This window comes from Trichosurus vulpecula, chromosome 6, assembly GCF_011100635.1.
Source record: "Trichosurus vulpecula isolate mTriVul1 chromosome 6, mTriVul1.pri, whole genome shotgun sequence".
NCBI lineage: Eukaryota > Metazoa > Chordata > Mammalia > Diprotodontia > Phalangeridae > Trichosurus > Trichosurus vulpecula.
In genome coordinates, this window is record NC_050578.1 from 155841072 (window position 1) to 155864506 (window position 23435).

Here is a 23435-nt window from a genome sequence, read left to right on the forward strand (position 1 = left end):
CAAATTCCCTTCTTCATAGTCCCCCAGTAGGTCATGCCTGGTGTCCTTCCCATTTAGGACAGGAAGGCATTGGCAAGTTAGATTACCCAGTGATTTTGGTGAAGAACGTCCTTCTCAAAATTGTCATAGGACCCCTTTACAACTCTTAAAAATTGAGAAACCCAAAGAGTTTTTATGTGTTTATTTTCCAGGTCAGAAATTAAAACTCATGAATTTTTAAAATATGTATTCATTTAAAAATAATCGATTACAAGCTAGTTTTATGAATGACCGTATTTTATTAATAAAACAAAATTAGTGAGACATGTGGCTTGTTTGAGGTATTTTGGGGAAACTTAACATCTGCTAAATAGAAGATGGCTAGATTCTCCTATCTCTTTCTGCATTCAATCTGTTGTGATATACTGTTTAGGTTGAAATGTATTAAGAAAATCTGGTCCCACAGAGATATGTGTTTAGAAAAGGGAGATAGGCATATGACACCTTAGCATTATTAGGAAAATGGTTTAGACCCCCAGGGTTCCTAAGATTACACTTTGAGAAGTGTTGCTTTCCATCATTTCTTGAAGGAAAAGGGGATGAATGGATGGATGTCTGCCTTCAATTATTTGAAAGGCTTTCAGGTGGAAGATTCTGTTTAGCCCCACTGGGTAGAATTAGGATCAATGGGTGGAGCTGGCAGAGTGACAGAGTTTAGAAAAACTTTTACATTGTCCAAAAACAGAACAGGCTACACTGGAAAGAGGCAGTAGGCTCCCATCTCACTATAATTCTTGTAGCAAATGCTGCCTGATCATTTTTTGGGTATAATATAAATGGAATTCACGTTTGTCTAGTTCAGACAACATGACCTCTGAAGTCACTGCCAACTCCAAGATTTTATGACATCCCAGTTCCATAATTACAGTGTGTGGGCAACTCAGCAACATTTTCTCACCCTTTTCTGGCCTCCTAATTCTTTGATCATGTTGAATATACACAGGTAACAAAACAAAACAAAAAAAGCATAGTCTACTGTTTACATATTTTTATTAGAATTCTTCAAAACTGTCAACAACTGGGCAACGTAACCAAAACAAAAGAACAAAAACAAAAAACACGGAACAATATCCTTTAAACTGGCACCACTTACATATTTATACATACTGTATTTATATATATTTATATATATAAAAAAATATTTTCAAGGACTTAAGGATTTGGGAATATCCAAAAGACATTATTGCTACATCTCAATATTTACATAAAACACCACAAAACAATTTTAAACATCCAGCCACTGCAAAGTAACTTTTGATTTAAAAATTAAAAAAAAATTATAAAAATATAACCTTTCAAGGATATCTGAGACAAAACTTTCAGCGAAGTGCCCCTGAAGTACCTAGATATCTACAATTAGCAACTGCTTTTTTTTTTCTACCGTAACTAATATAATAAAAGCTGATGCTACGGGAAGGAACGTTCTGGTGATGAAAATAAGCTCCAGGATAACTATCTGTCTGCATAACAATTACCCCCAAAGAACTCACCAACTTTTAGAAACAGCATAGGCAAGTCCAGTGCAAATGGTTATCTTCCTATCAGCGGCCAGAGATCGGCCAGGAAGCATAGTCGAAGGAATGGGGAAGGGAAGAAGGAAAATGATGGAGACAAATGGGAATTCTTGCTTAAAACCCGTCACGTATTCATTTAATGGTTATTTCACCTGGGTAGCTATGGAGTTTATCGAAATGGGTACTATAGCAAAAGCCATTACCTGCGCTAGAGACCAAAAGGTAAAATTTAAATACAATTCTTACCCATTCAGTGGGACCCAAAACAGAAAAGGGGCCCTCAGAGACTGGTGCTGTATACTGAGTATATAAGTAACAGAGTGCCTCAAGTGTAAATAGGTACTTTACGTTCTCTTCTCTCCGTGCTTTGGGTAATGTATTGTGAACGGACGAGGCAAGAGAAGCAAAGGCAGTATTTGGGAAGGAAGCAAAGGCTGCTTTGTGGGCGCCTGAGTACCCTCTTGGACTCAGGGCTAGGTTAGCCTCAAAATAGATTATCTATACATACACACACGCACATACATACATCTTTATATATAATATATACTGGCCCAGGGTCCAGGGCATGCCTATAAATGAGGCTGAATCTAAATTAGTTTTCCTGCTACATTAAGGATCCATATGAAATAGCTTGCTTTCTCATGCCCTCAGACATCATGCAGTAGATAGATAGATAGATATTGCAAATGGCATCCAATGCATCAGCTAAAAGGCCATTCTAGGATTCGTAAGCTGTGTATGGGAAATCTGTACAGCAAGTTAACAGGCTTAAAGAGACTCCTAGGACTGTGCTTTCCTTCTTTATAAAAGACAAAAAAAAAAAAAAAAGATGACAAATGAACTGCTCATGTGGCTTTGAGTCTTAACAGAGAGCCCTAAGCCCTGGGGAGGCTCCAGGGTTGTGCACGAAAGCAAATGAGTGAAGTTCTTCCCTTAATATACACGGGCAATTTCTTTAGGGACCTATATAAGTGCTAGCCATGCAAGCACACTGTTGATCCACTCTATCTACCCCCTTACCTAAGCTGTCACTATTAAAAGAGGCCCCAAGTGTAGGAGTACCAGCTTATGTGGTGGCTAGGAGGCCTTTCCTTCATGCTTCACATGGGAAACTTGTAACACTTTTTTTCCAGGGCTCATGAACCTCTCTGATATGAAAAATCTAGTTTTCATTTTGGAGAATTTGTTTAACATGGTATGCCTTCCTCCTTCCCTGACTCTGCTTCTTACAACCTGACATTTTGCACAGAAATGTTTGGCTATGATGCACTCATGGAGCACTCATGGGGCAGAAAAAAGGGGGCACCCCCAACCAGGGCCTCTGCTCCTGTACCCCAACTGCAAATGTGACCAAAAAAGGCCAAAAGTGATCGACTACTTTTATTTATTATCTGAAAAAGGAAAAAATAATCCAATAGCAACCTCCCTTCACAGGCCAGGTGTCAAAGGGGATTGCAATCAATACCCCTACTCCTTTAATTCAGGCCCTATATGGATTTTGCCCAGCTAGCTCCTTAATGAGAATATGTACAACTTCTGCCCTGCAACGTGACGATGGCTGCAACTGTGGTGAGCGAGTGAGTTCATTCAAGCTATGGCAATGTATTCACAAAGGACAGAATTACAGCAATGCACCCACTGTGCTAGAGTGGCCAGCAAGTAGGTGGACAAAATAAAAGTCATGGAAACCAAAAGAACTGGCCCATCCTCCTTTGGGCCCATCACCTCCTAGGCTTCAGGCATCTTCATGTACAAGCAGGGGCTGAGTGGATGAAGCACTGCTGCCTACTGAATTAATTCTCACAGAGTGGTCAACAGGACTCTCGTGGTTGGGGCTGCTGGTTGTGATGTTGGAGTAAACCTGAGGAGAGGAAAGCCAATGTAAGCAAACTCTGGAGCATGGAGACTCCTAACTGGGCTGTCTCAGCTTCTCATCAGGAGCACAGATACTCCTAACTGGGCTATCTCAGCTTCTCATTAGGAGCAAAGATACTCCTAACTGGGCTATCTCTGCTTCTCATTAGGAGCACAGATACTCCTAACTGGGCTATCTCAGTTTCTCAAGGGGAGCAAAGATACTCCTAACTGGGCTATCTCTGCTTCTCATTAGGAGCACAGATATACTTAGCTGAGCTATTTCAGCTTCTCAGAAAATACAACTTGGCCACAAGTTTCTAAGAACACTGGTTGCATCAATGTGTACTCCTGATGTGGGAACCCTCTCTCACCAATGCAGACTACAACAGATAAATTCTAAAGTTGTCATTGAAGCTCAAAGAGGTTAAGTGATTTCCCCAGTGTCACTTGATAAGTGCCACGGATGGAATTAGAACCTAGGGCTTCTGGACTTCAAGCCCAGAATTCTCTATCACTTCCACTAGGATGACTGTATATCTTAAGGGTTGTCAAAACATAAGTTATATCAAGAAAACTTAGTGAAACACTTTGGGCCAATCTCCAAGTTTCTTTATGTTTCTCAAGTTTTTTATTGGGTTATTAGGAACCCTTTTGCAGAAAAATGACCAAGTCAAAGTCTTCTGATAGGATTAATTTTGGGGAAAAGAACCTATGACTTAAGGACAAAAAGTCTGCAAACCTTACCATCAACAAACTACCCTCTCTGAGAGCAGCCTGGATGCAAACAACCTGGCTGGGTGGGTTGGAGGGGCAAGGAGGGGAGGGGAAGAGAAGACAAGACCGAAGATTTCACTGGTGCATGGAACTTCTGATGAGGAAACTCCTACCAATGAAGACAAGAACCTGCTTTGGAACTCGGGCTTTGTGCATTTTATCCTGGCTTAGATGATCTCATCACTTAAAAGAACTAAAAGGCATTGTTGAGTTAGGACTTGGAAAGCCTGGGACCTGTGCGTCTATCCACCATTTATGCAGTGGTTATGGCTTTGGGCAAGACCAGCCACCTCACTGGTCTGGGCCTCATTTCTTCCACTGTAATCTAAAGGAGCTGGACTGGAGGCTTTCTAAGGTCCCTTTTAGGGCTAACATTCTCTGACCTAAGCCACTAAGATGAGAAGACCCACTGGTGGTGGTGGTGGAGAAGGAGGAACAAGCCACAGTTCCCACCCCTAAGGCCTGAATGGGGGATACCTTGGACCAGGGGTGGGGGACCTGCAGCCTGAGGCCACATGTGGCCTTCTAGGTCCTTGGGTGAGGCCAAGTTTTACAGAACAAATCCCTTCATTAAGGAGACTTATTCTGTGAAGTTTGGATTCAAAGGGCTGCACTTGAGGACCTGCAGGTCGCCCCACCCCTGTCTTAGATAAAAGGGAAGAAAAAAAGACATTTACAGTTAGTCAGAATATACTCACATGGTTAGTACTGTCCAATAGCTGCTGCTCAATGAGCTGCACGATCAGCTTGAAGGTGGGTCTCTGCAGGGGATCGGCGTTCCAGCAGCTCTTCATAATCTCATACCTGCAGAAACATGACCAGTGAATAAGGCCATGAAACCTCTTCTGTTATATCTCACTCTCAGGTGGGTCTAATGCATCCTTCCCTGCTAGATACCTCCCCGGCTCACCACAAGTGTCTGGCATATAACAGTTGCTTAATAATGATTATCGGTGGCCTGATTGATGTACTAATCTAAAAAGTATTTTCCAGAACAGGAAATTGGACAAATTGGATCACGTCTACCTAAAGTCAGACATGTACATTCAAAACGTTTTGGGAATGCCTTGAGACAATGCCTTGTCTCATCTTTGGATGACATATTGTTATGAAAAAAAAATGTGCCACAAAAGTGGCATTTGACCAGCTGTAACTAAATGGAATAGGGTGTAAGTAGACAGGTCATGGAGCACTGGGTCTGGAGTCAGGAAGACCCGAGTACAAATCTAGCCTCAGACATTTACTAGCTGTGTGACTGCAGGCAAGTCACTTAACTTCTGTTTGCCTTAATCCGATGGAGAAGGAAAGGGCAAACCATTTCAGTATCTCTGCCAAGAAAACCCCGAGGACGTCACTAGCATGCTATGGTCCCCAGGGATACAAAAGGTGGGACACAACAGAGCGACTCAATCAAACAACAACAGAACGGAACTGGGTGCCCTTTGTAAGGCATGAGCTAGCCCAAATCCCCCCACCGTGTTTTCCCTTGTTAAAGAAGAAGGGCAAGGACTCAGGCCTCACATTTCAGGAGGTGCACATTCCGGACTGAGCATTCGGAAACCTTCCTTAATCATTTTGTAGAACTTGGAATCCACAGGCATTCCAGGGTACGGACTGCTTCCTAGAGCGCGAACATGGCCCAAGTCAGAATTCATTGGAAACACCGAAAACCACCGCAAAATAGAGCCCCAGGGACACGTCAGGGGAAGTGGGGGGGATGTTACCTAGAGAGAACAGCTCCCAAAGAAATATTCCATAGGACCAGACATCACTTTCAAAGGTATAAACACAGTTGAAAATACTCTCGGGTGCCATCCATTTCACAGGTAGCCGGGCCTGTAAGGGAAGAAGGTGGTCGGTACTTTAAGAAACTCGCAAGACTGGCTAAAAATGATTGCCACAGCTACATGCGATGGAGGTGGACGGAGGGGAGGAGGGAGACGGGCTCAGTCCTGAGTTTCCCCAGACCCCTCCTCTGAGAACGATTATCAAAGAATCTCTCAATTGCAAACTTTTCTTATTGCTCTGGCTTGCCTGATGTACTTTAATACTTTTGACAAAGAGAAACTCTCCAACTTTCTTTAATTCCTTTTAAGGCGTAGTCATGTAGTAGACAGACAGCTGGACTTGGAGTCAGGAAGATCTGAGTTCAAATCCTCCCTGGCTGTGTCACTTAACTACTTTTAGGCTCAGTTCCTCATGTGTAAAATGGCAAGGTTAACAGCGATTACCGCAGCAAGGTTGTGGTGAGGATTGAACAGGTAGGATTAAAGACTTTGCAAACCCTAGCATGTTATAAATAAGAACTGCTTTTGGACTGTCTGGTAATGAGAGGAAACAAATGTTTAATGATTCTAAAACCTGACAACCCTTCAGATGGTCTGAACCAGAGCTCCTAAAAGATGCCCCAACAGCTGGAACTCGGCAGAGCACCACCGAGGGTCAGCAAAATTACCGCCACATGAATGTAAGGGTCGTGTAGCCCAAATCTATTTCCAGATTTTAATTTAATTCTTAACATGTCTAGAAAGACAACATGGTTAATATGGAAATGTTTTGCACGCCTGCACATGTATAATGTATATCAAATTGCTTTCCTCTTCAAGGAGGAGGGAAGAGAATTTGGGATTCAAAATTCTAAAAAGCGAATGCTAAAAATTGTTTTTACACATAACTGGGAAAAAATAAAATAATATGTATAAAAAAACACAATTCTAGAAAGAGCTGCCTTAGGACAAAGGATAACAACGGTGCCTCTCCACCCTTCTTTTCTCTCCTATTACTCTCCTCCCAGCAGTCAACGGTCCAGCCTAACCAGAGAGAACTCAGCCATTGCTACCCAGACGCACAGCTGGGTAGTCCCTGTTTTGCCCAGGCTGATTCCTAAGCTGGAAAAGCCTTCCCCACCCCCATTCTTGACTTATAAGCTCTTCTCAAATGCCAATTTTTTTCAGAAGGATAACTTCCTTGATCCCCTTGGCTGAAACACTGCCCCCCTCTCCCACCAGACCTGACATTAATATCTTGTTTCATAACTCTCAAATGTGTGAGAGTCTGCAAATCTCTTGAAATACCACTTAAATTGCCCTCTAACAAATGCCCCTTTCTCATCCCTTAGTCTGCATAGTAGGAGCTTAATAAATGTTTGTTGTTAGGTTGCATAGGGAGGTTCTATACATGAGGGCAGAGGTCAAAAATCATTTTAGTCCTAAAGAGAGGATTGTGGCTAAGGAGAAAGGCTTCATCTCTGGGGCAGAAGAGCTTAGGAGGCCCAAATTATGTTTGGCCCTCTCTTATCCTCAAAGCAATTTCATTTTTCCATTCTGGTATTCTATTTTTGCTGATCTTAGCTGAGGGGGGTTAACTCACCTCCAAGACAGGTATCAGACAAAGTTAAGCCTTGAGCCAGGGGCAGGGCCACATGTGTCCCTCCAGGTCCTCAAAGGCAGCCCTTTGACTGAATCCAGCCTTGAGGCCACAGGTTCCCCACCCTAGCCTTTTGCATTTCAGTGGAGAGCTCATACTTTGCTTCCCTTTCCACCTAGGGCTGAGGCTACATGCAAGGAAGGAGCCAGGCCCTTCCATGCACAACTCCATGCTTCATTCCAAATACATTCCCAAGTCTTAACTAACGTAAAGGGTCTGATACTATGCAAAGAATGCTGGATTGAGATTAAGAGGAACTGGTTTCAGATCCTATCTCTGTCATTTACTACCTTTGGGACACTTCACCTCTCGTTGCAGAAGCGACATGAAATTTGTAAAATGAGAGGGTTAGATATGGCAGTTACTAAGGTCCGCTCTGGCTCTAAATCTACAATTTTATAATAAAATAGGGAGAGGGGCACAGTGTTAAAGAGGGGATGGGGGATGCCAATTCCCAAATGAGTAAAGTGTGGGGGGAAGAGAGGGTTGAAGTCAACTCAAAATGCCCAGAAATCAGCAAATACTACAAAGCAAGGATTGTTTTGTTGAGTTTTGGTTTTTTTGGAGCGGGGATGTCCTACGTTTAAGAAAGTGACGAGGAAAATGTTAATAGTGCAGATTTAACCTTAAAGTATATCATATGCTTTCTCCCTCCCCCCCCCACACGCAGAGGTGATTGTTAAATATTTACCAGCACACTGTGGAGTAGGCACCACTTTGCCAACAAGCAATTAATTGCCCATTTTATATCAGTTACAGTTTGTATTGGGGGCAGGGGAGATAAAAATGAAACCGTCTCTGCCCTGGAGGAGCTTATATTTGAGAGAAACGACATATGCACAGAATAAATATAAAATAAATAAGGTAGTTATAAATAAATAAGGGAGTGGGCATCAGCAGCTGGCGGCAGAAGGAAAGGCTTCAGGTACAGGAGGCATTCTTAACTTTTTAGGAAACAGATAGGTGGTACAGTGGAGAGTGCAAAGCTAGGCCTGGAATCGGGAAGAATTGAGTTCAAATCCCACCTCAAACACTTTCTAGCAGTGTGACCTTTAGGTGGTGGTGGTGCTAGTGGTGGTGGTGGGTAGTACACTCCTTTGTTAGTCTGGTGAAAACTGTGGTCCCACTCTCAAAATGTTTTCAAATGCATAAAACAAACTATGTATGATCACAAAGGAAACCAATTATATTGGGAGACTTTTTGAAAAACAACTTCAGAGACCCCCAGGTTAAGAAACCCCTCATGCAGAAGATGGTGCTTGAGCTGAGCCTTGAAGAAGGAAGAGATTCTAAGAGGTGGAAGGGAGCAGGGAAAGCATCCCAGGTACCGGGAAGGTGCTGACAGGACCCTCTGACATATGTCTTAGATGAAATTGATGCAGCTACTGAGGTCTTTCACTTCTCCTAGAAAACCCCAGCTAAGACCATAGGGTCACTTCCATACCACAGTGTAGGCTAGTACAAAGGAGGAGGAGCTCAGCACTTGAAAGGTTGGGGACACTGACTATGTTGGTCATCAGGAAGCAACCAAGTAATGACCAAGTAATCTTGGGGAAGTCAATTAACTTATCTGGGCCTCAGGGGTTTGTCATACATGAAAGAACTTTGAAATACGTTTTCTGCAAACTATCAACATTAATCACTGTTTCTTTATTGATTAAAACGGGATCGCTAAAATCCTGGATTTATCGTCTTCTAGATTTTGGGATTATCTTTCACATAATGAGCATTTTCAACTCAGAGGAAAAATATCTCCCACTGTGACCTTCAGGTCTACATTTGTTACACTCCAGTAAAATCAAATTCTTTGCTATTCTCAGTCTACAACGAAAATTAAGCCTATTTCTGTTTCCTTCATGAGCCCCATAATTACACAATTAGCATTAGGAATTCTATTATTGGAATGTTAGTTGTAGTAATGCTCACCACACCATGCAAACTCCGTTTAGGTCATACTTACTTTGACTGCTAAACAGCACGAAAGACCCCAGATGGATTCATTCCCCACCACCCACCCCCACAAAGCTTTTCATTCCCACCTGAGAATCTTAAGTATTTCAATTGGCTCTCAGAAAGAGGTCACATACTCACATTTCCTTTGACCACATAATTGGAATCATTCTTGATGTCTCTGGCCAGGCCAAAATCACAGATTTTTGTTATTCGACCATGGGTAAGTAGAATATTTCTGGCTGCCAAGTCTCGATGAATACACTATTAGGGCAAGAGAGAAAAAAAAATAACATTAAGTATTTTAGTTCCCACATCTTTAACAACAAAAGAGGTAAGAGTTTTTTCTTTTCACATATTAAGAGCTATGTCACACAAAGGCCAAGCATTAATATTTCTCTTACATTGCACTGAAAATACTGCCTTGAGTGATGTGATATTCACATTCAATAATTACTAGAAATCATTTTTTCTCAAAATGAGCAATAGGTGCCCATTTTCCCCCCAGGACTTCTCTCATTCAATCTTATCAAAGAAGAGGAAGGACACAAAGCAAATTACTTTTTAAAAAGTTTTTTAAAGAAAATGAAAATGAATTGTATCTAAATTTCCTTAAATGTTTGTTATGATTTCCTAAAGGAAGAACTTAGCTAGGGATGTTTTTAAAGAACTTGTAAATCTTAGGTTCTAAGAAAGATGTCCCTTTCTTTCAACCACCTGGAGTCCTTATTTTAGCCTGTTAATTGTTTGCAGATGTCACAGATGACGATTTAGGACAGGACTTTCAAACATACTCAACTATAAATTGGCGCACTATTAAAATACATTAGGCATTACTGTTTCTACGATGAAATGTGAATTAGGTGTCCAGGAGACATAGATTTGTAGACACTTTTAATGCAATCTCTGAGTAGAGAAGGAGCTGCCCACTGGGGACCAAACTTCCAGTTGGGCAACTCCTCTATCTATCTATCTATCTATCTATCTATGTCTGTCTATCTATCAATTATCTCTGTCTGTCTATCCATCATCTGTGTGTGTCTGTGTGTTTATCTATCTTTCTTTGCCACATAGGGTATGACACCCTTATCTGCAGGTGCTCTGCCCAAAAGGAAGGAATACAATTTTAATCTCTGAATTTTTTTTTTCTTAAAGACCAGCCTTAACCTCAAATCACTCTGGTTCTCATCGATTGGACAACAATAGGTCCCAGGCCAAGCCCTACTTTTTGGGACTCACTGGTTCAGAATGAATGGATTTAACAATTGTTTCTCTTTTGGCCAGAAACCTGGAGGGTCTTTCCCTTCCAGATCTATTTTTTTTTTTAAAGAGGCCATTCTTTGCCTCATTTCTTATTAAGCTTTAATCACTGAATGGGTTCTGCCTCAGTCAAACTGATATCTGTTAAAGACCTTAGCTTGAAAAGGCCAAGTTCCCCTACTATATCCTGGGTCATCTCCAGTTGTCCTGATCCTTATCAGGCCACTGGACCCAGATGGCTCTGGAGGACAAAGTCAGGCACAGCCCTGCCTCACTTAAATCCAATTCATTTGCATGTCATGGCATCACCTCCCTGATGTCACGGTCCTCTTCCAGAATGGAAGGACAAACGGTAATGCTAAACCTTTCTGTTAACCATTAGATCTCTGAATTAACTTTGACCTCCAAGTAATAGCAGTACAGCACACCAACTAAGGATAGGCACACATTTTGGCAAGCTCAACAATTCAATGGGCACATACGAAAATTTAATTCTACAATTTCCAGAAAGAAGTCTCCATCAAGTTCAAGATATGACTGGGCAAGCCCCCTCAGAATGTCAATCACCAAAAAGTCTCCATCCCACTTAAAATTCATATAAAAATATGAGTGGGCATGCAGTGCCTCATATCCCAACACTATACTTATACTCCAGAAACAACTTTGTACAAGAGGAGAAGAGCACCTGAGTTTCAGGCCTGTATGACTTTGAGCAAGCTACGTCTGTCTCTCTGGGCCTCAGTTTTTTCATCTGTGAAATGGGGGAGGGGAAGATTAGAGAGCTTCTTAGGCTCCTTCCAGTTCTAAAACCATGGCTTGGACTTTTTATTCAGTTTCACTTCCACTAGCCACTGGAAATTAAACAGAAGAAGCATCACCCCTCCTCAGCAACACGTTTAATCTAAGGTGACTTTCATGCAACGGCAGAGGGGGTTTTAGCTCAAGCCTTGTACTTTGACAAATGATATTTTAATTTCTTTCACGGGGAGAGTCTCTATTCTAAAAACTAAAGGAGAAATTTAATCAGTTCATCTCCTGTGAAGACTCATGGAAAAGCAATCTGGACAGGGTTGTATGAACTGGAAAGGCAATTATAAAAAGCAGCTAAGACATGAGAATTTAACAAATTCTCGACTGCTTTAGGTTACCACCCTTCAGAGTAACACTCTTCATTATACTGTGGCTCGAGATTGGGGCTTCTTCACCTAGGGCCCATGATCTTTTAAAAAAAAATTTTTTTCGACAACAGTATTTTGGTATGATTGGTCTCCTTTAGAATCCTATGTATTTTATTTTATTCGTTTAAAAGCACTATTTTGAGAAAGGATCACAGGCTTTACCAGACTCTCAAAAAGGTCCATAAAGAGGTACATAGCTGAAAAGATTTCGGCTTTTCTGGAGCCAACTTCCACTTACATTCTTAGAAGCAAGGAAACTCATGCCCTTTGCCACCTGGTAAGAGAAACTCAATAGGTCTTCGATGTCCAAAGCCAGTTCATCATCTTCCATGATGGCGGTCGTCACGTCTCTCTCTATGTACGAGCCTATTCAACGAGAAGTGGAAGAATCTTTAAGATTGCCTCAAATAGGTAAGTAACTGAAACTCAAGATAAGGACAGTAAAGGAGGGCTTTTCGGTGTCTCCACAGGTCTTTGAATGAGACTTTGTGGTTTATTTAGCCTTCCTAAGATCTTACTACTGAATTACTGAATGCCAAAAGGCACAGACAGGCAGGACTAAGGGTCAGCAGCTGTCTAGGATCTGAGGACCTAACAATGGGTTTAGGGGAGGGGGCAGAGTGGGAAAACCCAATGAGATACACTTCTAAATATTATTTTTAAGCAAGGCAAAAAATGTTAATATCAGAAAAATCCAATGTCTTATCTATAACCTCCAAAAAGGAAGAGAGTTCACTTTCAACACCCTGGGCTAACAAAGGGGAACACTGATATGAATAACCCTCAGATCCTTGAAAATGCAGTCACCCATACAGAGATATGCACGGACACTTTACCTTTGTAGAGCTGATCTCATTTTGACCTCCCCTCTAGCTCATTCCCACTGCCAGTGAGGATATTCACCAACTGGGATAATTTGATATTAAAACGTTCCTTGCCAACAAGTTGCTTTGATTGGTGACAGGGCATGTCCTGATAGAGAAGGTTCTAGATTTGTAGTTGCCTTGGGCAAGTCACTTAACTTATTTAGATCTCGAGTTTCCTCATCTATAAAATGAGGGACAGAGGACAGAGACTCCAAAGATTCCTTTCAGCTTTCATTACTAAGAAATTGCTACGGCCAGGCCAGATATTTACCCACCTACTCTCGCGGATCTCCTTTTCTCAGCTTTTGTTGGGACAACATAAGAAACGCCTGGTTTCATGTCCATATATTCGTTAGCACCATCGCTGTGTACAGAAAAGCAGAGTTAACCCATCTTGACTGAATACCTTCTGAGAGACATGTGGTGACTGAGGTCCCCTTTCCAGTTAGAAGGTGGTTTCAGTATTGGTGTTCAACAATATAGGGCTGAGCTTAGGAGCATTTCTTTTCTAGACTGTGCGTATTTAAAAGAAGTAATTAGAAACATCATAAACTCTGTAAAACTGTATTACCAAGGAAGAAAAAAAGAAAAGAGACTAGGAGCTTTTGAACCATGACATGAGGAAGTACAGTGATTGTTAACATATAGATATTGATGGAAGAGTCCAAAAATTGAGTTTGGTTTAGATAAACACCAATAATTTGGATGATTTTCTGAACCATCTGGACCTCTCGAATCTGCAACATTTGGCTGGAGACTCTTCAAGATTTCTAGTACTTCCTGCTTCTGATTTGCATGGAAACACCATGACAACAGTCTTCTGCACAGTATTCTGGTGCTTCCAGTCCCATATGGGATCCCAAAGCACAAAGTACATTAGAAAGGAGCAAAAAAATTTAGGCTAACATATTAGATTTCCTCTCCCTGTTCTCCCATTAAAAAGAGTATATGTCAGAGCTTCAGAAATTAGCAAATGTTCACCCTTTCTCACAAATAACATGTACTCTGGAAACAAGGTTGAAGGGTAAGTTTGTCCTCTACTGCATCTTGGGGGCACTTTGCTGTATTTTGTTAAAGGAAATTTCACTTGGAATGAAATACCGGATGTCAAAAACTTTAGTGTGAGGCCATTTCACAGGTGTATTTATTTCTTAAAAGTCTTGAAACCAAATAAAATGTCAACAGACGTCACAAGAATGTTCACTATATGCAGAAGGTAGTAGCAACACACCCAAGATGGATACTTTGGGTACCAGAGAACATAAGCTCATCGGGGGTAAGAGCTTTTTCATTTTTATAACTACATCACCAGAGCCCAACAGAGTACCTGGAAAATAGTAGTTGTACCCATGCTCTTTGATCCGAACTGGCTGAATAAGTTACACAAGAATTAGAACAGACCTTCCTTCAGGGAACACATACACAAACATGTCATGAACACTATGAAAGATGACACATTTAGAGACGCCTGCTGATATACAACCAGAATTACTGAAACAACTCAAACCAGGCTGATTAAGTGAGGAAAACCTTCATGGATGTGCTAAGTAGTAAAGATGAAGAGTTGCATATGGAAGGGAAAAGTGATTATGGCACGAAGGAAGTTTATTATGTCAGTAAGGCACACGGCCCTCCCTCAAGAGGAATGGAAGCTCTTTACTATAAAATGTATGAAGGAACCAATGGGACAAAAATTAGTTGGGTCTAGGTATAAGGGAAGCAGGATAGTCATTCTCAAGATAGGTTAGGTATGGAAGAAAAAGAATTGTGTTTAGATGGTATATAAGCAAGAAAGGCAAAGGACATTAAAAAAAAAATTTCAGGGTTGCAGTGGGGTAAAGTCAAACAGTAGAGAGAGATGCTTTCAGGATGGAAACCAGAGCTTTTTGCTTTTCTAACATAAGATTTTAAGGAATTTATTGTGACAACCTAAGAAATGCCTGGTTTCATGTCCATATATTCATTAGCACCATGGCTGTGTGCAGAAAAGCAGAGGTAACATATCTTGACTGAACACCTTTCAATAGGCATGTGGTTCATGGACTAAGTGACTGAGGTCCCCTTTCCAGTTAGAAGGTGGTTGCGGTATTTGTGTTCAACAATACAGAGCCTATACCAAACTAGTGACAAATAAGCTGATGGCAGCAGAGACAACATTATGGAAAGGAACTAGTATAAGAAGGAAGAGGCATAAAATTCATTCAACTAAGTCTAAAACTTGGGAAAATCGAGAATGCAGGGGAAGAAAACACCAAACAATTTTAAATAGATGCATGTATATATTTTTCTAGGCATCAAGTAATTTGGATTATTTTCCAGACCCACTTAAATACCATCCATTGAAAGGATTTATTACCTTGGGTTCTGCACCTTAAGTCTACCTCAGCTCATTAAAAAAAAAAAAACAGCCTTGGTTGCCAGCTCTCATGACCCCCTATGTCTCCTATGTACTACTTATGTAAATCAGCCTTACCACGAAGACTCCTTTGACTGAAGAAGATTCTTATAAAGCGCTGCTTCTGCGTGATCTTCATGCTTTGAGCAAATAAATGAATCCCGCTTTCTTCTCAAAAAATTCAAAAGATCACCATAGCAACAATATTCTGTAATGACCAATGTGGGCCCTACAGGCAGAGAGAGAAAGAGAGAGTTGGAAGGAGCTAAGTTTGTAGGATAGCCTTACTGCTAAACACGCAAATAAATCAGATATGATTGGGGAGGGCTCAAGGCTGTTCATGCCAAACAGTTTGATTTTTAATGCCTCTTGTCCAAACCAAATAACATCCATTAGCAGTTCTTACTGAATGGCACCACCACACAGGGTAAAGAACGAAACGAGTGGCTGTTTTTCGCCTGTGTCTGGGGCTCAATGCATCTGCTCGGTTTTGCTCACATCCTGACGGAAGTTATTTCTTTCAAATGTTATAGTATTATCAGGCTTCCAACATTAATCCCTTTGATTCACTTCTGTTTACCACAAAGTGTGGCACTCTGTCTGTAATGTGATGGAAATGAAGGGAACATCCTCTGGTGCAATAATAAAAACTGCTCACGTGGAACAGCCTGCTGAGACAAGACCGAAGTGGGGTGGAATTTTAGGAACCTGGAAATGCTGGAGCAGGGCTGAACTGTTACCTGGGCAATGAGTGTTCCTCGCTAATAAAGGTATTTCAATTTTATGACTATGTCACTTCAGCTCTTTATCAACAAGCTACGACTAACTACTTCTCGACAATTCATAACTCTGTTAAAAAAACCCCCACTTTTCTATGAATCTGTCCAGACCTCAGTCACCTTAAACATGTTTTGTTCTTATACTCCAGGTGGTGTATATTTTCTAACCAGGTAGGCTGAGCTCTGTTGCTGCCTAGACCCATTCCAACTCTGGAATTCAGTAGGTCTCTCAGAATAAGGAGGCTATATTCAAAGCTACCTCCAAACCCATCAGGCTAAGATTCTTTTAAAAAATTGATTATTTTGTAATTCTCCAAAGCAAAGCTCTAACGAGATAAAAAGAATAGTGTAATGCCTCATGAGGAACTTTCATCAAATGCTCTGGTCACAAAGTTCCCCTCCCTTTGCTAATTAGGCAGTGAGTAATGGGTTTCTAAATGTTACCTCCAATAGTGCACGCTCCAAGAAGATTCACTATATTCATGTGGTTACCGAGGTAACTCAGGACCTTCAGTTCAGACATTAGAGCTTCTCGTTCAGTTAAATGGGCACTTGCTGGAATTAGAAACATCTTATTTAGCAAGTTACGTGTATAGTGGAATGATGCTGCTGCTGCTCATCCGATTCCCCAGGACACTTACGTTTCAGCATCTTCACAGCAACGGTCATTGCAGCATCCGATTTAAACAAGCCATAGGCAGTAGCCTCAACCACTTTCCCAAAAGCTCCTGCACCAAGTGTTTTCCCTGTAACAAACCCAATGGAGGAGGTACTTTTACTCTCAGATGCATGATATGTGTCTTTAAAGTGAATAAGGTAAAGAAAGAAAGACGTGATGAAGGAAGAAATAAAGGAGGAAGGAAGGGAGGGAGGGAGGAAAAGGTATAAACAAATAAAGCAGCAACTTTGATTACAATTTTCCCCCTTTAACATCCATTTCAAATCAGACTCTTTTTATGGTCTTAAAATTCTAATTGAGAAAACAGAGCCATGATTTCAGGTAGAATGAAACAAAGGAAGTGTGATTTCCCCAAATTCACTTTTAAGAGTCCACAGAAAGGTTACATGGAAAGCCCCTGTTTCTCACTGACCAAAACTCAGCCTGTTTCTGGGAAACTCCCATTTGTGATCATAAGGAAGTTGTGTTGGGTCTATGTAAACATAGTTGTTCCCATTTATCTCTTCCACGACTTTCCACTGAACTTCGTACATGGGTTTCTGTTGGGGAAGAAAGAGGAGGAACGCATTACCCAGAGAGAGAAACATCACCCTCTGATGTTAGGATTTCAGCCATTATCCTCTAAATGAGAAAAAAACTGAAAGTTACCTGGAAATACTTGTAGGTTAGAATTATTACGATGACGCACATCAGTCCTGCTGCTACCACAAAGCCAATCAGTAAAGGTGTGAATAGTGTGTGCGAAGTGATTTGTTCTAAAAGGGAGAGAGAGCACAGTAGAATTGTAGCCCAGAAACAATCATCAAATCTCCTCTTCCCCCATGGATTACTGCAAGTGACAACAGGATCTAAAGCTCGGTCTGGCAGGCCCTGCTTTAATCAATTCAACAAACATTTATTCCTGTGAGCAAGGCACTAAGCTAGGTGCCGGGAGACAAAGACAGACAGAACACAGAATCTCTTCTCAAGGAGCTCGCCATCCAACCGGAGAAGGCAAACACTAGCAGCTAAGAGACATGGGAGATCATGGGGGACAATGGTTGACTGCAAGGACAGGGATAGCCAAAGTGTGATGAAATATAGTAGATGAGAGCCCTTTCAGGTGGAGCATGGAGGGGTGTCAGGGGAGAAGGGAACGGCATTGGAGTTGGGCCTTGAAAGAAAAGGAAGACTTTAACAAGATGGGGGATGGAGGAAAATCCATCAATTCCAGGTATGGGAGACAGCTAGAGTAAAGGCTGAGGGGACAAAGGGCAGGACAAGGATGGAAGCTAGGGAATACTTCAATATGGTGGCAATCTAGAATGTATGGAGGTATGGCTGGAAAAGTGTATTGAAGTCAAATGTAAAGAGTCTTTGATGCCACAATTTGGGGTGGAGAAGGAATGCTTTATCCAATAAACAATGGGGAGCTACTAAAGGTTTCTAAGTAGAGAGAGGAGAGAAGTGATCAGAGCACTGCATTAGGAACATTGTCTTGTAAAAGATATATTGAAGTGTGGATAGACTAGAAGCAAGAAGACCTGTTAGGAGGCTTCCATAAGAGTTTAGGAAAGAAAAGCAAAGTTGGTGACAGCTAGGATAGTTTTAAGTGTAGACCAGAAGAGTTGAATGCAAAAGCTATCTCAAGGGCAAAACTGAAAGAACTTGGGGGCAGCTAGGTGGTGCAGTGAGTAGAACACTGGCCCTGGAGTCAGGAGGACCTGAGTTCAAATCCGGCCTCAGACACTTGACACGTTTACTAGCTGTGTGACCTTGGGCAAGTCACTTAACCCCAATTGCCCTGCCAAAAAGCAAAAAACAAAACAAAACAAAAAAAAACTGAAAGAACTTGGCCACTCGCTTTGCACAAAAAAGGGAGAGGACCACATCCGAGGTAAGGGAAGCATGGTAGATCTAGTAACCCAGTTAGAGACATTAAGAAAAAGGGCAGGTTGTGGAGGGAGGACAAGTTTCCTTTTAGGTATGTGGGCTACAGGCATGGCATCCAGGTAGAGAAGAAGAAGCAGCTGGAGATAAAGAAGCTCAGGGAAGAGGTTGGGGATAGAGATAAAGATTTGGAGTCACCATCACAGAGATGAGAACTGAAGGCATGGGAGCAGATGAGGCCATGAGAATGTACAGGAAATAGAGAAGAGGGCAATAAGCCAGAAAGAAGAGGAGAAGGAACAGCTGGAGAGGAAGAGGGAAACCATGAGTGCAGCATTATAGATACAGAAGTCAAGGGAAAAGAAGCTGTATCAAGATACAGCAGGTGAACCAAATGCTACCAGAAGCACAAGGATGAGAACAGAAAAAAAAGGCCACTGGGTTTCACAGTAATGAAATTTCCAATGGCCTTTGGGGAAACTTGTCAGATTGATGAGAGCTGAGGTGAGCGGTGAGATAGAGGCAAGAAATGTTGTCTACTCCCCTCTGGTTTGGCAGTAAAGAGACACAGAAGGCTGGAAGGGGAGCTGGGTGAGGTAAAGGTGGTTCCCCAACCCAGCATGGTTGCTGACTGAGGAGAGGAAAAAGACACAGCACAGGATAAAAGATAACAAGCATTTATTACACACTTACTAGGTGCCATCACTATTGAAAGGTAAAAACAAGGTCTCTTCTCTCAAGGAGCTCACATTTTATAGGGGGAGGCAACATACAGAAAATGGTACATGAGAGAGGGTGTGTGTGTGGGGGGGTGTTAATAGAAGGTGATATCAGAAACATCAGTGAGCATGGAAGAGAATGAAATCAAAGGGGATGCATAGAGCAATTAGCCTTGGCAAAAAGAACTACCCATTCCTGCCAGACTACAAGAAAGCACTAGATGAGCAAAGACATGGTGGAAACACGGTGGAAAGAGTTGAAGGAGGTTCATGACAGAGGATCTCCAATCCTCCCAGGCAAGAGTCTTTCAGGAGACTGGGACAGAGCCAGAGTAAGGGAAGGCTTCCCTCCACACATAACTCTTACCAATCTGAAAGGCCTGATGGAAAAGAACAATTTCTGGCTGTCATGAGTGGAGGGCAAGCTGGGAGAGGGCAAAGAGGAGAAGTAGAAATTCATTCAAGGGCATCCCTGAGGAATTGGCATGGGACCAGAAGGATTTGGAATAACTGAATAGAGCAGGACAAGACAGGGGAGTCAGTGGTTGGGGTTAAAACTATGTAGAACAGAGAGGAAATGCAAAGGCTGGGAGGAATATAGGGTTCTTAACCTTTCTGGGGTTCCTCAGAATAATACCTTTAAGTGCAGAAAATAAAAAGCATAGGATTATGAAGGAAATTATTATATTAAAATATAGTTCTCCCCCCACCAAATTTTTAATTCATGGACCCCAGGTTAAGAATCCCTGCCCTAGAGAGTCATGCCAGTTAATGGGCATCTTTCTCAGTTGGTAATTTGGTTGCTAATGCCCCTCACAAAGCATATGCCGGTGCGGAGGAAGGAATGACAAGAACCCTGAGATCACATTCTGTCTGGCACAGATTATCTCAATCATGGCACAGTGGGGCTTGCTTCCATCCAGTCCCCGTTCAAGAAGAAAGCACCTTCCTTAGAGAGCAGTGCACATCTTAGGAGACAGTCATGCAGGAGGTTAAGTGTGAGGCAAAGACTGGAGATTTCGAGGCTTGAGGAGAGAGAAAAGCCTCAGAGCAGCTGATACCAGAAACTGAATGGTCAATAAGATATGAATAAAAAGAGGTCAAGGCAATGGGGAGGGGCCATTTGAGCTGGCATCAATCTGTGGCAGATCAAATCAATCTAATTTCCTCCAGCAACAACCAACCACTCATTCCAATCATCTTATTTTTGTTGGTACTTACTCAAGGTTCCCTTTCTAGACTTCCAAAAGTCCCTTCAACAAGACTACTTTCTGAGAAAAGTTGTGTTCTCCTAATACTCTGAATGAGGAGGGGGATAACCTTGATTACTTTTTCTACACTACTTTTTTTTTTTAAAGAGTTCTTTCCACTTGTATAAAGTTTGGGTGCTAAGGCTTTATCAAGAAATGTATGTGTCATAGCTTCCTTTCTTAAATTCTTTTCAAGGTCTTGGTCAAGAATCAGCGAGGCCTCACAACGTAAGAATCTTCCCTCCCATTACTCAAAGACTGAACACTTTTTTTGGGGGGTGGGGAATTGGGGGGGACACATTAGTCTTTGCCAACTTAGCAAACAAGGAACTAGGATGGAAAACATTTTCAGGTCTCCTTTTTAAGTGAGAATTTTTCTAAGTAACTCCTGAGATGCCTGTCTGTTTCAGATACAGAGACACTGTATGAACCACATTTTATATTTTTTAAAAGTGGTTAACATGACAGCATAAAAAAAGGAACTGTTTTGACACAATCTAACACTTAAAATAAACAGAACAATCACCTAGTCTGATTCTCATGGGCTTGGAATGTCACTCTTCCCTCAACTGTCTCTGCTTCATTGAAAGCTTGCCTCTCCTTCCAGGTCTCATGCTAAAATACTGCCTGCTCTATAACCTCTTGCAGTCACCTCCTACTCCAGGTCAGGAACGATCTTTCCTCCTACCTTCCTCTTGGTGCATAATATGGCACCTGATTTGCACATCTGATGTGCATCTCATCATATACGACTTTTTTTAACCACACATATTTGTTATATCATAAACTTCTATTAAACTATGAGTTCCATGAAGGCAGGGGCCTTGTCTTTTTTAATCTTTGTAACTCTCCCAGCACCTAGGAGGGCTCTGCACACATTAGGTGATCAATAAATGTTTGTTGTAACTGAAAAACAACAGACCAGTATTAAGGAGTTACTCATGTTTTCATAACCATCATTATATGGGATATTCAATGGTGACCGCTTATATTCTTCTACTCTTTCCTCCCTCCACTAAAAGTCTTGCTAGGCAGGGGAACAAAATACAATTTTACTCAGATGTGCAGGAGTGAAAATGGGCAGTCAACATTAATTTTTAAATTCCCAATGGTATGGTGACGTTTCACGAAATACATAAAATGAGCTGAACTGTTGTGAAATGAATTTTAACATCGTTCAGATCATACAGTATGATACTATGATAAAAATAATGAAGGATGAAATGTGCTTAAATCATGAGGGACATGGTGGAAGAGACTAAATATCCCCTTAAATTGCATTAAAAAGAAATATACCTTTAATGTTACCTTTAATAGCAAAGTTAAAAAAGGCTGAACTCTTGCCAACATCATTGGAAGCCTTACACTCAACAGTGCCATTGTATCTAAATGCACTGGAATCAATGGTGCTTTCAACCACTATTTTTCCAAAGGGTGGCAGCATGGATGAATTTGTCTTCACATCCATTGGCAGAACAGATGTTGAACACCTAGAAGCAATTAACAATGATTCTTACTGCATTAAAAAAAAAAAAGATCTAGCATGCATCCCTCCTTAAAGAATGTTTCTAATCTACATTAGAAGATTTAACATCTCAATATAAGCTCCCTCATTTATTCCTTCCCCCCTCCCCAACAGCAACTAATTCTGAAATAAGCATTTATTCCACGAAGGATATTGCATAATTATGAAGATCTGTTAATGGGGGGCACCTACTAGGAGAACTCTCAATTTTTAATTTTAAGTATTTAATACTCAAGGCTGGAGATACCTCTCTCTCCTGTGGCTTATCCACCCTGTAGTCTGGTCTACCTTCCAATAATGCCTCAGAAGGGCATCACTGAAGAGAATACCTCCCCTCCCCTCATATCAATGACCAGGTGAGAGTCATTGTAAGGTTTCCTTATTACAACAATGCTGGGATAACCAGTAACTACCTGAGCAAAGTACTCTCTAAGGGTCTTAAAACTCTGCCAAACCATTCACTACTACCTAAGTGGGTGAAGGGGAGAGGAATGAGATAGCTCCCCAAATATAGTATGGAACCATAAAAGCTCTTTCAGTATCTAGGTTAAAAGACATCTCAACATCTGCTACACTAAATCTCTAAGACTTCACTTTTCTGGGATTCAGTTTCCTCCACTGTAAACATATATTCCCCCTCCCCCAATTTCTCAAATCACAAAATTACCATTTTTACCTACTCCAATCATGTCCAACTGTGCTTTGAACCTAATTGTAAAACACTATTTGTTGGATAAAGCAGCAACCAATTCATCTGTTAGCCTTCAGATACTATGAAAAATCAGTTTAAGGTACAAGTGGTTTTGTTGCTGTTCAATCATTTTCAGTCACACCTGACTCTCTATGACCCCATAGTTGGCATTTTCTTGGCAAAGATACCGGAATGGTTTGCCATTTCCTTCTCCGGCTCATTTTACAGATAAGGAAAATGAGACAAACAGGGATAAGTGACTTGCCCAGGGTCACGCAGCTAGTAAGTGTCTGAGACTGAATTTGAACTCAGGAGGATGAGTCTCCCCGGTTTCCTCACCCAGTGCCCCATGCACTACACCACCTAACTGCCCTAAGGGATAAGCAAAGAATGAGGCAAATAAGAATCCCCGACCCCCGCCCCAATAAGAACAACAAAAATATTGTGTGTGCTCTGTTAATGCTCTGCGTAGCCAATCAAGGGGAGGACAGTCTTTTTAATATCCAGCTTACAAATACCGTATGTATGCTTGTAATTGCATGATCATTACTTTTTGGCAACTTGGTAATTAACTTCTGAGGTAATTTTTTCATGATCACTCCAGCCACATTTCCCACACACATTACCCCCTGTGTATAAGATGGAAATCTAATTACTGTGCCCT

At 41.5% G+C, this 23435-nt stretch overlaps 1 protein-coding gene across 2 annotated transcripts in view; it reads right to left on the minus strand.

Annotated features, from left to right (window-relative positions):
* Positions 1 to 1026: 1026 nt before the first annotated feature.
* The window catches only part of KIT (KIT proto-oncogene, receptor tyrosine kinase), a 102606-nt gene continuing 80197 nt past the window's right edge, over positions 1027 to 23435 (minus strand). Inside the window, exons 9-21 of one of the 2 annotated variants that reach the window (XM_036764368.1) lie at positions 21864 to 22045; positions 17366 to 17472; positions 17130 to 17256; positions 16680 to 16784; positions 16483 to 16593; positions 15338 to 15488; positions 13140 to 13228; positions 12237 to 12364; positions 9702 to 9824; positions 5909 to 6020; positions 5706 to 5805; positions 4883 to 4988; positions 1027 to 3414 (exon numbers count right to left, since the gene is read on the minus strand). In XM_036764368.1, the coding sequence (XP_036620263.1) occupies positions 3289 to 3414; positions 4883 to 4988; positions 5706 to 5805; positions 5909 to 6020; positions 9702 to 9824; positions 12237 to 12364; positions 13140 to 13228; positions 15338 to 15488; positions 16483 to 16593; positions 16680 to 16784; positions 17130 to 17256; positions 17366 to 17472; positions 21864 to 22045 (1567 nt within the window). In that variant the 3' untranslated portion in view covers positions 1027 to 3288. Of the gene's footprint in view, positions 3415 to 4882; positions 4989 to 5705; positions 5806 to 5908; positions 6021 to 9701; positions 9825 to 12236; positions 12365 to 13139; positions 13229 to 15337; positions 15489 to 16482; positions 16594 to 16679; positions 16785 to 17129; positions 17257 to 17365; positions 17473 to 21851; positions 22046 to 23435 lie in introns of both variants that reach the window. The other variant, XM_036764366.1, reaches the window with a different exon arrangement.